General features: G+C 40.5%; 2 protein-coding genes across 2 annotated transcripts; both read left to right on the top strand.

Moving 5' to 3' along the window:
* Nucleotides 1-678: 678 nt before the first annotated feature.
* Nucleotides 679-2,267, top strand: LOC136863653 (cuticle protein 38-like). Its single transcript, XM_067140018.2, has 2 exons — nt 679-690; nt 1,995-2,267. The coding sequence occupies exons 1-2, from the start codon at nt 679-681 to the stop codon at nt 2,265-2,267; spliced, it is 285 nt and encodes a 94-aa protein (XP_066996119.2).
* A 5,975-nt stretch (nt 2,268-8,242) lies between these two features.
* LOC136863651 (cuticle protein 38-like) lies at nt 8,243-9,837 on the top strand. The gene is made up of 2 exons (XM_067140016.2): nt 8,243-8,254; nt 9,565-9,837. Exons 1-2 carry the CDS (start codon nt 8,243-8,245, stop codon nt 9,835-9,837), a joined length of 285 nt encoding a protein of 94 aa, XP_066996117.2.
* The last annotated feature ends 4,714 nt before the right edge of the window (nt 9,838-14,551 follow it).

The following is a 14,551-nucleotide window of genomic DNA, read 5'->3' as shown; positions in this document are numbered from 1 at the left end:
AAATGAACACGGACACAATGCCGAAACAAAGACTTACATTCTACGGACACCTACTAAGAATAGATAAAAACACATCTGAACAAAAGGATCTTCGAATTCATCATGTGGTTAGGGTCCACCACCAATTGGGTAGGAGAGCACAAGAAGGATGCAGAAGAAGTTGGAATTACACTGCACATGATCCACAACAGAAGAGAGTTCAGAGGAAGAAGGTGTCGACAGTATAAAATCATTTGAAGAGAAACCATTAAAACGGTGGCCCGAACGGATCATTTCCAAAAAGGAGAGAAAGACGAGAAGCGAATGTAGGTTTTGGGAAGTGAAGAGAAGAAAGGACAAGAAGCCTTACATACTATGTGGTCCATAGTTCGCCAAATTCTTAAATAAATAAATAAATAAATAAATAAATAAATAAATAAATAAATAAATAAATAAATAAATAAATAAATAAATAAATAATAAATAATAATAAGAATGAGAGTAAGATATTGAGGTACAGTGTCCAAAGTGAAGGACGCGTACTGAAGGTAAGGACAAACACTGCAACTCCAATATCGGGGTCGGTTCCCGTCACTCCCTCGATACACCTTGACCTACAGCTGGACGATATATAAGTTCGTTTGTTTGGCGGTATGAAGCATACTCGATCTACGACAGACCGATCAACAACAACTCAACATGTACAAGCTGGTAAGTGTTCTGATCCCCTATACAGGGCAGGTTCTCAGTGAGTACAACATTCATGACGGCAAACTCCACTACCGAACGGAACACAACATCCCCACAGGAAACTGCGGACAAATCCGCCACTCGCTATCATTATCTCCAATATAACTTCCTACAAATGATTATCGCCCTAAATGATAGTTTCCTTCCCCTAAACCAGGTATACAGGTTGTCACAATACGTAACTGCTGTTGTTAAAGAGAAGTTTGGCCTTCAACAACTGCGTGCGTTGTTGGTGAGGGAAATATCTCATAAACCTTTGTTATTGTGATTTCTATTGAGTACGTGCAGCTGTCGTTAACTGATACCGGTACTAGAAATAGGGGATTATCTATGGAATTTAAAGTTAAATTGTCTGATGTGAGTTCGGAGAAAATATTATTTGCCTCTTAAAAATTTCTTCCTCGCGCTAACGAATGAACGGCTGTTCCACGAGTTCTGTATTGTCGTAATGGTAAAGTGTTACATTTAGTCAATTTTGTGTGTGTGTGTGTGTGTGTGATCAACTTAGTACTACAAATATTAGTGTTCAATGTTTGCTTGTTGCAATTAGGATTGGTGATATTTATTTCAATTTTTCATTGAGTAGTTCAGTTGATATACGCTAGATAACGTATTCCAGACTACGTTGCTTAGGTTTCTTAAGTTTCTATTTTGGGTTGTGGGAAAGAAGAAATAATATCCACTCCTTTATTTAAATATCGGTAGATTATTTGCGAGAGTACTTACAAAGAGAGGATATTTTAAGGAGCTCTTATTCCGCAGATTTTATATTCATGCTGTAATATACACGGTATTTCGTATTCGTAGAAATTCTACAGCCGATATTCTAAGGTGGATTTCCCTACATGTACCGCGCCCAAAAAACGCTGCACACTTTGACCGGGAAACAAAACAGTGTGATCCGTTCGTGGTCTGCTGTGATGTAGGCCTACAACAGGGTTCTCTGTATTTACCCCTTCCAAGTGTGTTATTGGAAGTAGCAAGTACCTCGCTTAATTTAAAAACGCGCACGTTACACAGGCAATACTAAATATTAAGTGATCAAGCAGTTTTGGTACACAAAGTAAGTACACTGGGTTGACAACCATATTATGCCTGGTTACCAAACGAAGCAGCAGTAACGACTACACACAGTCCCATATTTAATCACGAGTGTACAAAACACGGTTGATGATATTTGACCCCAGTTAAATTCTTCTTCCATTTGACAACAACCACTGATAGCACGAACGAGTAAAACACGATAAACACATTTATTTTTCCAGGTCCTCCTGCCTCTGCTCTTCGCCGCCGTCTCGGCCGGCTACCTGGGCGCCGCTCCTGCCGTGGCTACTTACGCCGCCGCTCCCGCTGTGGCTACTTACGCCGCCCCTGCTGTAGCCCACGCCGCCGTCCCCGTCGCCACCTCCTACGCTAACACTTACAGAGCTCCCGTCGTCAAGGCCGCTCCTGCTCTGGCCGTGGCTCATGCCGCCCCCGTGCTAGCTGCTGCCCCCGCTTACGCTGCCTACTCTGCTGGCCACGCTTACATCCACTAAATATTATAGAATGTAAGAATCTAAATTATTAATAAAAACTCTGTGTTGATGGAGTATATCAGAATTTAATTCATTCTCATTCCCTGTATTCCTCGTACTTCCTGTGTTCCCCGTATTCCCTGTATTCCAAATGATCCCTGTATTCTATTAAGCCGAGATGCTAGTTTGCCGTAAATAAAATGAAAAGTACAGTACTAATGAGGCAGATCCTCTTTACGAAATAAGACACAATCTATAATAGAACAGTTCCAAACTTTATAATATTATACTTACTTCGTTTTCGTTTATGACCCAATCGTCATTCTGCAGTAAGAAAATGATACCCACGGGCTCAATTTGATTTCTGTACAACTGTTGTTATTAGAGACTGATTCTGTTCACAGAGAATAACCGTTTTTTTATTTATTTGGTGGGGAAATAGGTTCTTTTCACGAAATGACAAATATTCAGCTGATGATGCTGCACAGCCACAGTCAATAGTTGGGTTTATATATATATATTAGAATTTGCTTTACGTCGCACCGACACAGATAGGTCTTATGGCGACGATGGTATAGAGGAGGCCTAGGAGTGGGAAGGAAGCAGCTGTGGCCATAATTAAGATACAGCCCCAGCATTTGCCTGGTTCGAAAATGGGAAAACACGCAAAATCATCTTCAGGGCTGTCGACAGTGGGTTTCGAACCCACTATCTCCCGGATGTAAGCTCATAGATGCGCGCCCTAACCGCACGGCCAACTCAACCGATGAAAGGTAAATACATCGGGTAGATAGATAGATAGATAGATAGATAGATAGATACATGGACAGATAGATAGGTAGATGCTGATGATTTACAGGTATGTTACCATACTAAGTTAAGTATAGATGTACATGCGAAGCGATCCATCATATGAATACACACCTACGACGACTCACAACGTATGGTAGAAACAACGCTTTACTCATCAACGCACGAAAGACCCAAAGCATAATTATTGGACACAAAAAATTACTATATGCTCTAAATAATAACTTAATAATCCTCCAATTACCATTCGTAATAATAATGTTCCATACTCCAAGATAATCACAAACATTGGGGTCACCTTAAATGAGACTCTGACCTGGAATGAGCATATAACTAATGTGTGCAGAAAAGTACATGCATCCCTTTATCCTTCGAAGAGTCATCAAAAAGTTCTGCCACTGGACCTTAAATTAAAACTCATACAAACACTTCTATTTCTAATCTTTGACTACTGTGACTGTATATTGATTGACCTAACCTGTGAACAAGCAGCAAAACTACAACGTGTTCAGAACTCTTGAATTCGGTATGTCTTCATGCTTCGACGCGATGCTCATATAACACCATACTACAAAATGATGGGATGGTTACTTTTAAATGTCCGTAAAAAAACCCACCAAATGACCCTCGTCTATCAGTTGCTTTCCTCAAGCAGCCCCCACCTATCTATCATGAAATTTTAGGCTTCTTTCTTCATTCCACGAAATTAACACTCGTTCCGTATCACTACTTGAAATAGACCACATCGAACAAATACCTACAGCCATTCATACCTGGTCTCTGCTTCGAGGTTATGGAATGCGATCCCGGAAGATATTAAAAAGTCTTGCTTGTCTAGGACATTTAAAGAAGCCTACCGTAAATTCCTATAGAACACATACAGTTGACCCGAATGAATGCAAGAGTGAATGACGTGTGAATGAAACCAAAAATTACGTACTAGATTTTAGTATCTTGGGCTACCCCATTTACGTTCTCACTCCTATCATTTAAGGCAATGTACTATTCCTAGAAATAGATCATATAGTAGCATCGACATTGGTGTACTCAGACTGTAACATAGTAATATTCAGTTAATTTACTTCAAACTTATATTTGAATAAGTTTCCCTTTAAGCTGGTAAGTAGATATATTCATTAGGTATTAAGTTGACATCTTTTTCTTATTATCCACTCTTTATTTATCCTATAATTGTTCATCAATAATAATCATAATTAACTGTATTATTGTTACCCTTTATCTGAGTTACTTATCTAATCTCTATTTTTTTACAAGTTGCTTTGCGTCACACCGACACAGACAGATCTTATGGCGACGATGGTACAGGAAGTTGCTAGGAGTGGGATGGGAGAGGCCGTGGCCTTAATTAAGGTACAGCCCCAGAGTTTTTTGCCTGCTGTGAAAATGGGAAAAAAACGGAAAATCATCTTCAGGGCTTCCGACAGTGGGGTTCGAACCAACTATCTACCGAATACTGGATACTGGCCGCACTTAAGCGACTGCAGCTATCGAGCTCGGTTATCTTATCTGTATAACTGTAATTGAATACAATGACATTTCAAATTAATACTGTAAAACTAAAAAGTTGTGTGTGGTTACGTGTAAGAGGGGGCCAAGAGCCCTAACTTCGCCACTTAATAAAGACACAAATAATTAAATAAATAAATAAATAAATAAATAAATAAATAAATAAATAAATAAATAAATAAATAAATAAATAAATAAATAAATAATAGATAGATAGATGAATTACTCTAACGCGCAGAGTAAGAGACACTTGTATCTGTTTTTCACTTCATCATCATCATCATCATCATCTGTTTACCTTCCAGGGTCGGCTTTTCCCTCAGACACAGCGAGGGATCCCACCTCTACCGCCTCAAAGGCAGTGTCCTGGAGCTTCAGACTCTTGGTCGGGGATACAACTGGGGAGAATGACCAGTACCTCGCCCAGGCGGCCTCACCCGCTATACTGAACAGGGGCCTTGTGGAGGGATAGGATGATTGGAAGGGATAGGCAAGGAAGAGGGAAGGAAGCGGCCGTGGCCTTAAGTTAGGTACCATCCCGGCATTCGCTTGGAGGTGAAGTAGGAAACAACGGAACACCACTTCCAGGATGGCTGAGGCGGGAATCGAACCCATCTCTACTCAGTTGACCTCCCGAGGCTGAGTGAACCCCGTTCCAGCCCTCGTACCACTTTTCAAATTTCGTGGCAGAGCCGGGAATCGAACCCGGGCCTCCGGGGGTGGCAGCTAATCACGCTAACCACTACACCACAGAGGCGGACTGTTTTTCACTTACCCAGTAAATACGAAATGGTCGTTCAAACTTCCGCGGTTTGGTATCCTCCTGATCTCTTGCAGAAGGATGTTCCATTCAGGGCTAGCATCAACCGTGAAGGGAATTTTTCAGCTTGAGCTCTTATGTTGAGGAATTGCGAGCGGTGTCCTGTTCAACGCTTGGTTTCTTTTTTATCTTTTACGATTTTCTTTACGTCCCACCTACACACATATGTCTCATGGCGATGATGTAATAGGAAAGGGCTAGGAGTGGGGTGAAACAGGCCGTGACCATCATTAAGGTACAGCCCCAGCATTTGCATTGTGTGGAAAGGGAACCCACGAAAAACCATCTTCTAGGCTGCAGACAGTGGGGTTCGAACATACTATCTCCCCAATGCAAGTTCACAGCCGAGCGAATATAACCTCACGGTCAACTGGCTCGGTGGTTTGGTTTTCTCTCACATTGTTCAGAAAGGCTGTTAAATTTTACGTTTCAGTAGGTTGGGGAATGCGGATAAGTGTTAGTACGTAGCGTGTGTCTACCTTCAAGGCGTAGCCATCCGGTCAAAGTAAGACTGTGCAACGTTATCAGAATGTTTCAAATTACACATGGATTTTACGCAGGCATTCTGTGCCCATTGTACTTTATCTCGGTGTTCTGCCTTTTGTGTCTTTGTAAACCACGTCACAACAGTGAAATATTGGAAGAATGAGGGTTTCGGATAGCTTTATCCTTTAGACTAAACGGAAAAATAAATTTGAAATGGTTAATTGTATGTAATGTGGGATCCTCCATAGTACCCATTCCGATACAGGATCCGACGGATGGTTGAGTTGATGAGCATATTTCCAGTTCGTTTCTCCGTGAGTTGCCTGACAATTGGTGCACTTAATTTGGAATCTGACTTATCAGCCGAACAAGAAACCGTTCTTCCCTTTCAGTTAAGCACTTTCTCCTGGGTTTTCTTGTCTTGGTCTTTATAGTGCCTTTGTATTTAAGTTTATCAACCACACATTGCACCGTAGAATGTGTTCTATTGAGCAGCTGTCCAATCTTTCGTAACGAAAATTCTTTGGGTGCCAGTTTAAGTAGAGTGTTCTTAAGTTCCGTACCTAACTCTGCACTCCTACCCATAGCCACCACAGATACACTAGGAAGGAGACTAACGCACTTGACCAGTCGTATGCCGTCACTGAGACTTTCCGTGCATCGCAAACAAGCTGTGAGCATCATCCTGTCCATGTGTACGAATATAACTGGTACACCCACTTTCATATCAAATCTTCCTGCCTGCATGTAAATAAGTATGGTTTGACTAACGAATTATCATTGACAAACCATGTTTTTACCCGCAATGTACGATTTATTTCAGTTTTTCATTCGTTAATGTCAATATGCGAGACTTGATAAGAAATTGAAGCCTGTACGACTAACAGAAACACATACTGTATAGGTACCAGTCTGGACTCCTGTGTACTCGGGGGCTACCCAGGCAAGCAGTAATGGCATGCTCGGTTCCCAGGGAAGAATACAGGTTCGATTCCCGGTTTTAATGTCGGGTAATTCAGAAACGAGATTTCCACTCCTTGGTAGACATTTGATCCTGAATTTCAGTCAGTCGACAGCAAGGATGAACGAGTTACGTGGCCGAGCAAGGAAATAATCACTGTATTCTAGTTACAGTAAGTGTCTAGCTTCCGCAACACACAAAAAATTGTATTCAAATTCCCAGATGTCAAATATTGATTCAGCACCTTATGGCCACTATTAATGTGGATCGAAACACTCCATTTAGTTATCAAGGTACCGTGCAGACTTCTTAGATGAATAATCAGAGTTGAGGCCTTCGATTCAGAGGGTCCCGGGTTCTATTCTCGGCCGGGTCGGGGATATTAATCGCGTATGATTAATTAATCCGGCTCGGAGAGTGGGTGTTTGTGTTGGACCCAACATTTTCTTCATAGTCAGACAACACACCACACTACCAACCACCGCAGAAAAACGCAGTAATGATTACATCCCTCCACATAGAATGGAGTCAGCAAGGGCATTCGGCAGTAAAACAGGGACAAATCCATTTTTGACATAGTTCGTTCCCACGGACCCATGTGGGAAAAATTTCAGAATAATAATAATAATAATAATAATAATAATAATAATAATAATAATAATAATAATAATAATAATAATAATAATAATAATAATAATAATATGAAATGAACACGGACACAATGCCGAAACAAAGACTTACATTCTACGGACACCTACTAAGAATAGATAAAAACACATTTGAACAAAAGGATCTTCGAATTCATCATGTGGTTAGGGGCCACCACCAATTGGGTAGGAGAGCACAAGAAGAATGCAGAAGAAGTTGGAATTACACTGCACATGATCCACAACAGAAGAGAGTTCAGAGGAAGAAGGTGTCGACAGTCTAAAATCATTTGAAGAGAAACCATTAAAACGGTGGCCCGAACGGATCATTTCCAAAAAGGAGAGAAAGACGAGAAGCGAATGTAGGTTTTGGGAAGTGAAGAGAAGTAAGGCCAAGAAGCCTTACATACTATGTGGTTTATAGTTCGCCAAATTCCTGAAAAATAAATAAATAAATAAATAAATAAATAAATAAATAAATAAATAAATAAATAAATAAATAAAGATATAAATAAATAATAAAAAACAAATAATAATAAGAATGAGAGTAAGATATTGAGGTACAGTGTCCAAAGTGAAGGACGCGTGCTGAAGGTAAGGACAAACACTGCAACTCCAATATCGGGGTCGGTTCCCGTCACTCCCTCGATACACCTTGACCTACAGCTGGACGATATATAAGTTCGTTTGTTTGGCGGTATGAAGCATACTCGATCTACGACAGACCGATCAACAACAACTCAACATGTACAAGCTGGTAAGTGTTCTGATCCCCTATACAGGGCAGGTTCTCAGTGAGTACAACATTCATGTCGGCAAACTCCACTACCGAACGGAACACAACATCCCCACAGGAAACTGCGGACAAATCCGCCACTCGCTATCATTATCTCCAATATAACTTCCTACAAATGATTATCGCCCTAAATGATAGTTTCCTTCCCCTAAACTAGGTATACAGGTTGTCACAATACGTAACTGCTGTTGTTAAAGAGAAGTTTGGTCTTCAACAACTGCGTGCGTTGTTGGTGAGGGAAATATCTCATAAACCTTTGTTATTGTGATTTCTATTGAGTACGTGCAGCTGTCGTTAACTGATACCGGTACTAGAAATAGGGGATTATCTACGGAATTTAAAGTTAAATTGTCTGATGTGAGTTCGGAGAAAATATTATTTGCCTCTTAAAAATTTCTTCCTCGCACTAACGAATGAACGGCTGTTCCACGAGTTCTGTATTGTCGTAATGGTAAAGTGTTACATTTAGTCAATTTTGTGTGTGTGTGTGTGTGTGTGTGTGTGATCAACTTAGTACTACAAATATTAGTGTTCAATGTTTGCTTGTTGCAATTAGGATTGGTGATATTTATTTCAATTTTTCATTGAGTAGTTCAGTTGATATACGCTAGATAACGTATTCCAGACTACGTTGCTTAGGTTTCTTAAGTTTCTATTTTGGGTTGTGGGAAAGAAGAAATAATATCCACTCCTTTATTTAAATATCGGTAGATTATTTGCGAGAGTACTTACAAAGAGAGGATATTTTAAGGAGCTCTTATTCCGCAGATTTTATATTCATGCTGTAATATACACGGTATTTCGTATTCGTAGAAATTCTACAGCCGATATTCTAAGGTGGATTTCCCTACATGTACCGCGCCCAAAAAACGCTGCACACTTTGACCGGGAAACAAAACAGTGTGATCCGTTCGTGGTCTGCTGTGATGTAGGCCTACAACAGGGTTCTCTGTATTTACCCCTTCCAAGTGTGTTATTGGAAGTAGCAAGTACCTCGCTTAATTTAAAAACGCGCACGTTACACAGGCAATACTAAATATTAAGTGATCAAGCAGTTTTGGTACACAAAGTAAGTACACTGGGTTGACAACCATATTATGCCTGGTTACCAAACGAAGCAGCAGTAACGACTACACACAGTCCCATATTTAATCACGAGTGTACAAAACACGGTTGATGATATTTGACCCCAGTTAAATTCTTCTTCCATTTGACAACAACCACTGATAGCACGAACGAGTAAAACACGATAAACACATTTATTTTTCCAGGTCCTCCTGCCTCTGCTCTTCGCCGCCGTCTCGGCCGGCTACCTGGGCGCCGCTCCTGCCGTGGCTACTTACGCCGCCGCTCCCGCTGTGGCTACTTACGCCGCCCCTGCTGTAGCCCACGCCGCCGTCCCCGTCGCCACCTCCTACGCTAACACTTACAGAGCTCCCGTCGTCAAGGCCGCTCCTGCTCTGGCCGTGGCTCATGCCGCCCCCGTGCTAGCTGCTGCCCCCGCTTACGCTGCCTACTCTGCTGGCCACGCTTACATCCACTAAATATTATAGAATGTAAGAATCTAAATTATTAATAAAAAACTCTGTGTTGATGGAGTATATCAGAATTTAATTCATTCTCATTCCCTGTATTCCTCGTACTTCCTGTGTTCCCCGTATTCCCTGTATTCCAAATGATCCCTGTATTCTTTTAAGCCGAGCTGCTAGTTTGCCGTAAATAAAATGAATAGTACAGTACTAATGAGGCAGATCCTCTTTACGAAATAAGACACAATCTATAATAGAACAGTTCCAAACTTTATAATATTATACTTACTTCGTTTTCGTTTATGACCCAATCGTCATTCTGCAGTAAGAAAATGATACCCACGGGCTCAATTTGATTTCTGTACAACTGTTGTTATTAGAGACTGATTCTGTTCACAGAGAATAACCGTTTTTTTATTTATTTGGTGGGGAAATAGGTTCTTTTCACGAAATGACAAATATTCAGCTGATGATGCTGCACAGCCACAGTCAATAGTTGGGTTTATATATATATATATTAGAATTTGCTTTACGTCGCACCGACACAGATAGGTCTTATGGCGACGATGGTATAGAGGAGGCCTAGGAGTGGGAAGGAAGCAGCTGTGGCCATAAATAAGATACAGCCCCAGCATTTGCCTGGTTCGAAAATGGGAAAACACGCAAAATCATCTTCAGGGCTGTCGACAGTAGGTTTCGAACCCACTATCTCCCGGACGTAAGCTCATAGCTGCGCGCCCTAACCGCACGGCCAACTCAACCGATGAAAGGTAAATACATCGGGTAGATAGATAGATAGATAGATAGATAGATAGATAGATAGATAGATAGATAGATAGATACATGGACAGATAGATAGGTAGATGCTGATGACTTACAGGTATGTTACCATACTAAGTTAAGTATAGATAGTACATGCGAAGCGATCCATCATATGAATACACACCTACGACGACTCACAACGTATGGTAGAAACAACGCTTTACTCATCAACGCACGAAAGACCCAAAGCATAATTATTGGACACAAAAAATTACTATATGCTCTAAATAATAATCTTAATAATCCTCCAATTACCATTCGTAATAATAATGTTCCATACTCCAAGATAATCACAAACATTGGGGTCACCTTAAATGAGACTCTGACCTGGAATGAGCATATAACTAATGTGTGCAGAAAAGTACGTGCATCCCTTTATCCTTCGAAGAGTCATCAAAAAGTTCTGCCACTGGACCTTAAATTACAACTCATACAAACACTTCTATTTCCAATCTTTGACTACTGTGACTGTATATTGATTGACCTAACCTGTGAACAAGCAGCAAAACTACAACGTGTTCAGAACTCTTGAATTCGATATGCCTTTGAGCTCCGACATGATGCTCATATAACACCATACTACAAAATGATGGGATGGTTACTTTTAAATGTCCGTAGAAAAACCCACCAAATGACCCTCGTCTATCAGTTTCTTTCCTCAAGCAGCCCCCACCTATCTATCATGAAATTTTAGGCTTCTTTCTTCATTCCACGAAATTAACACTCGGTCCGTATCACTACTTGAAATAGACCGCATCGAACAAATACCTACAGCCATTCATACCTGGTCTCTGCTTCAAGGTTATGGAATGCGATCCCGGAAGATATTGAAAAGGCTTGCTTGTCTAGGTCATTTAAAGCAGCCTACCGTAAATTCCTCCAGAACACATACAGTTGACCCGAATGAATGTAAGAGTGAATGACGTGTGAATGAAACCAAAAATTACGTACTAGATTTTAGTATCTTGGGCTATACCATTTACGTTCTTACTCCTATTTAAGGCAATGTACTATTCCTAGAAATAGATCATATAGTAGCATCGACATTGGTGTACTCAGACTGTAACATAGTAATGTTCAGTTAATTTACTTCAACCTTATATTTGAATAAGCTTATCTTTAAGCTAGTAAGTACAGTAGATATATTCATTACGAATTAAGTTGATATCTTTTTATTATTATACACTCTCTATTTATCCTATAATTTTTCATCAATAGTAATCTTAATTAACTGTATTATTGTTATTCCTTATCTGACTTACTCATCTAATCTCTATTTTTTTTCAAGTTGCTTTACGTCGCACCGACACAGACAGATATCATGGCGACGATGGTACAGGAAGGTGCTAGGAGTGGAAAGTGAGCGGCCGTGGCCTTAATTAAGGTACAGCCCCAGCGTTTTTTGCCTGGTGTGAAAATGGGAAACCACGGAAAACCTTCTTCAGGGCTTCCGAGAGTGGGGTTCGAACCCACTATCTACCGAATACTGGATACTGGCCGCACTTAAGCAACTGCAGCTATCGAGCTCGGTTATCGTATCTCCATAACTGTAATTAAATACAAAGACATTTCAAATTAATACTGTAAAACTAAAAAATTGTGTGTGGTTAAGTGTAAGAGGAGGCCAAGTGCCCTTACTTCGCCAATTAATAAAGACACAAATAAATAAATAAATAAATAAATAAATAAATAAATAAATAAATAAATAAATAAATAAATAAATAAATTAATTAATTAATTAATTAATTAATTAATGATAGATAGATAGATAGATAGATAGATAGATAGATAGATAGATAGATAGATAGATAGATAGATAGATAGATAGATAGATGAATTACTCTAATGCGCAGAGTAAAGGACACTTGTATCTGTTTTTCACTTACCCAGTAAATACGAAAAGGTCGTTCAAAGCTTCCGCGGTTTGGTATCCTCCTGATCTCTTGCAGAAGGATGTTCCATTCAGGGCTAGCATCAACCGTGAACGGAATTTTTCAGCTTGAGCTCTTATGTTTAGGAATTGCGAGCGGTGTCCTGTTCAACGCTTGGTTTCTTTTTATCTTTTACGATTTTCTTTACGTCCCACCTACACACATATGTCTCATGGCGACGATGTAATAGGAAAGGGCTAGGAGTGGGGTGAAACAGGCCGTGACCATCATTAAGGTACAGCCCCAGCATTTGCCTTGTGTGAAAAGGGAACCAACGAAAAACCATCTTCATGGCTGCATACAGTGGGGTTCGAACGCACTATCTCCCCAACGCAAGTCCTCAGCCGAGCGAATATAACCTCACGGTCAACTGGCTCGGTGGTTTGGTTTTCTCTCACATTGTTCAGAAAGACTGTTAAATTCTTCGTTTCAGTAGGTTGGTGGATGCGGATAAGGGTTCGTACGTAGCGTGTGTCTACCTTCAAGGCGTAGCCATCCGGTCAAAGTAAGACTGTGGAACGTTATCCGAATGTTTCAAATTGCACATGAATTTTACGCAGGCATTCTGTGCCCATTGTACTTTATCTCGGTGTTCTGCCTTTTGTGTCTTGGTAAACCACGTCACAACAGTGAAATATTGGAAGAATGAGGGTTTCGGATAGCTTTTTCCATTAGATTAAACGGAAAAATAAATTTGAAATTGTTTATTGTATGTAATGTGGGATTCCTGCATAGTACCCATGCCGATGCAGGATTCAACGGATGATGGAGTTATGAACATATTTCCAGTTCGTTCCTCCGTGAGTTGCCTGACAATTGGTGCACTTAATTTGGAATCTGACTTATCAGCCGAACAAGAAACCGTTCTTCCCTTTCAGTTTAACACTTTCTCCTGGGTTTTCTTGTCTTGGTCTTTATAGTGCCTTTGTATTTAAGTTTATCAACCACACATTGCACCGTAGAATGTGTTCTATTGAGCAGCTGTCCAGCCTTTCGTAACGAAAATTCTTTGGGTGCCAGTTTAAGTAGAGTGTTCTTAAGTTCCGTACCTAACTCTGCATTAATACCCATAGCCACCACAGATACACTAGGAAGGAGACTAACGCACTTGACCAGTCGTATGCCGTCACTGAGACTTTCCGTGCATCGCAAACAAGCTGTGAGCATCATCCTGTCCATGTGTACGAATATAACTGGTACACCCACTTTCATATCAAATCTTCCTGCCTGTATGTAAATAAGTATGGTTTTGACGAACGAATTATCATTGACAAACCATGTTTTTACCCGCAATGTACGTTTTATTTTAGTTTTTCATTCGTTAATGTGAACATACGCGACTTGATAAGAAATTGAAGCCTGTTCGAATAACAGAAACACGTACTGTATAGGTACCAGTCTAGACACCTCTGTACTCGAGGGCTACCCAGGCAAGCAGTAATGGCATGCTCGGTTCCCAGGGAAGAATACAGTTTCGATTCCCCGTTTTAATGTCTGGTAATTCAGAAACGAGTTTTCCACTCCTTGAGAGTCATTTGATCCCGAATTTCAGTCAGACTACAGCAAGGATGAACGAGTTACGTGGCCGGGCAAGTAAATAATCACTGTATTCCACCTACAGTTAGTGTTTACCTTCCGCAATACACAAAATATATTATTCAACTTCCCAGATGTCAAATATTAATTCAGCACCTTATGACCACTATTAATGTGGATACAGAATACTTCATTTAGTTATCAAGGTACCATGCAGACTTCTTAGATGAATAATCAGCGTTGAGGCCTTCGATTCGGAGGGTCCCGGGTTCTATTCTCGGCCGGGTCGGGGATATTAATCGCGTATGATTAATTAATCCGGCTCGAAGAGTGGGTGTTTGTGTTGGACCCAACATTTTCTTCATAGTCAGACAACACACCACACTACCAACCACCGCAGAAAAATGCAGTAATGATTACATCCCTCACATGGAATGGAT

Source organism: Anabrus simplex, chromosome 2 (genome assembly GCF_040414725.1).
Source record: "Anabrus simplex isolate iqAnaSimp1 chromosome 2, ASM4041472v1, whole genome shotgun sequence".
Lineage (NCBI taxonomy): Eukaryota > Metazoa > Arthropoda > Insecta > Orthoptera > Tettigoniidae > Anabrus > Anabrus simplex.
This window is presented reverse-complemented; position numbering and strand designations above follow the sequence as displayed.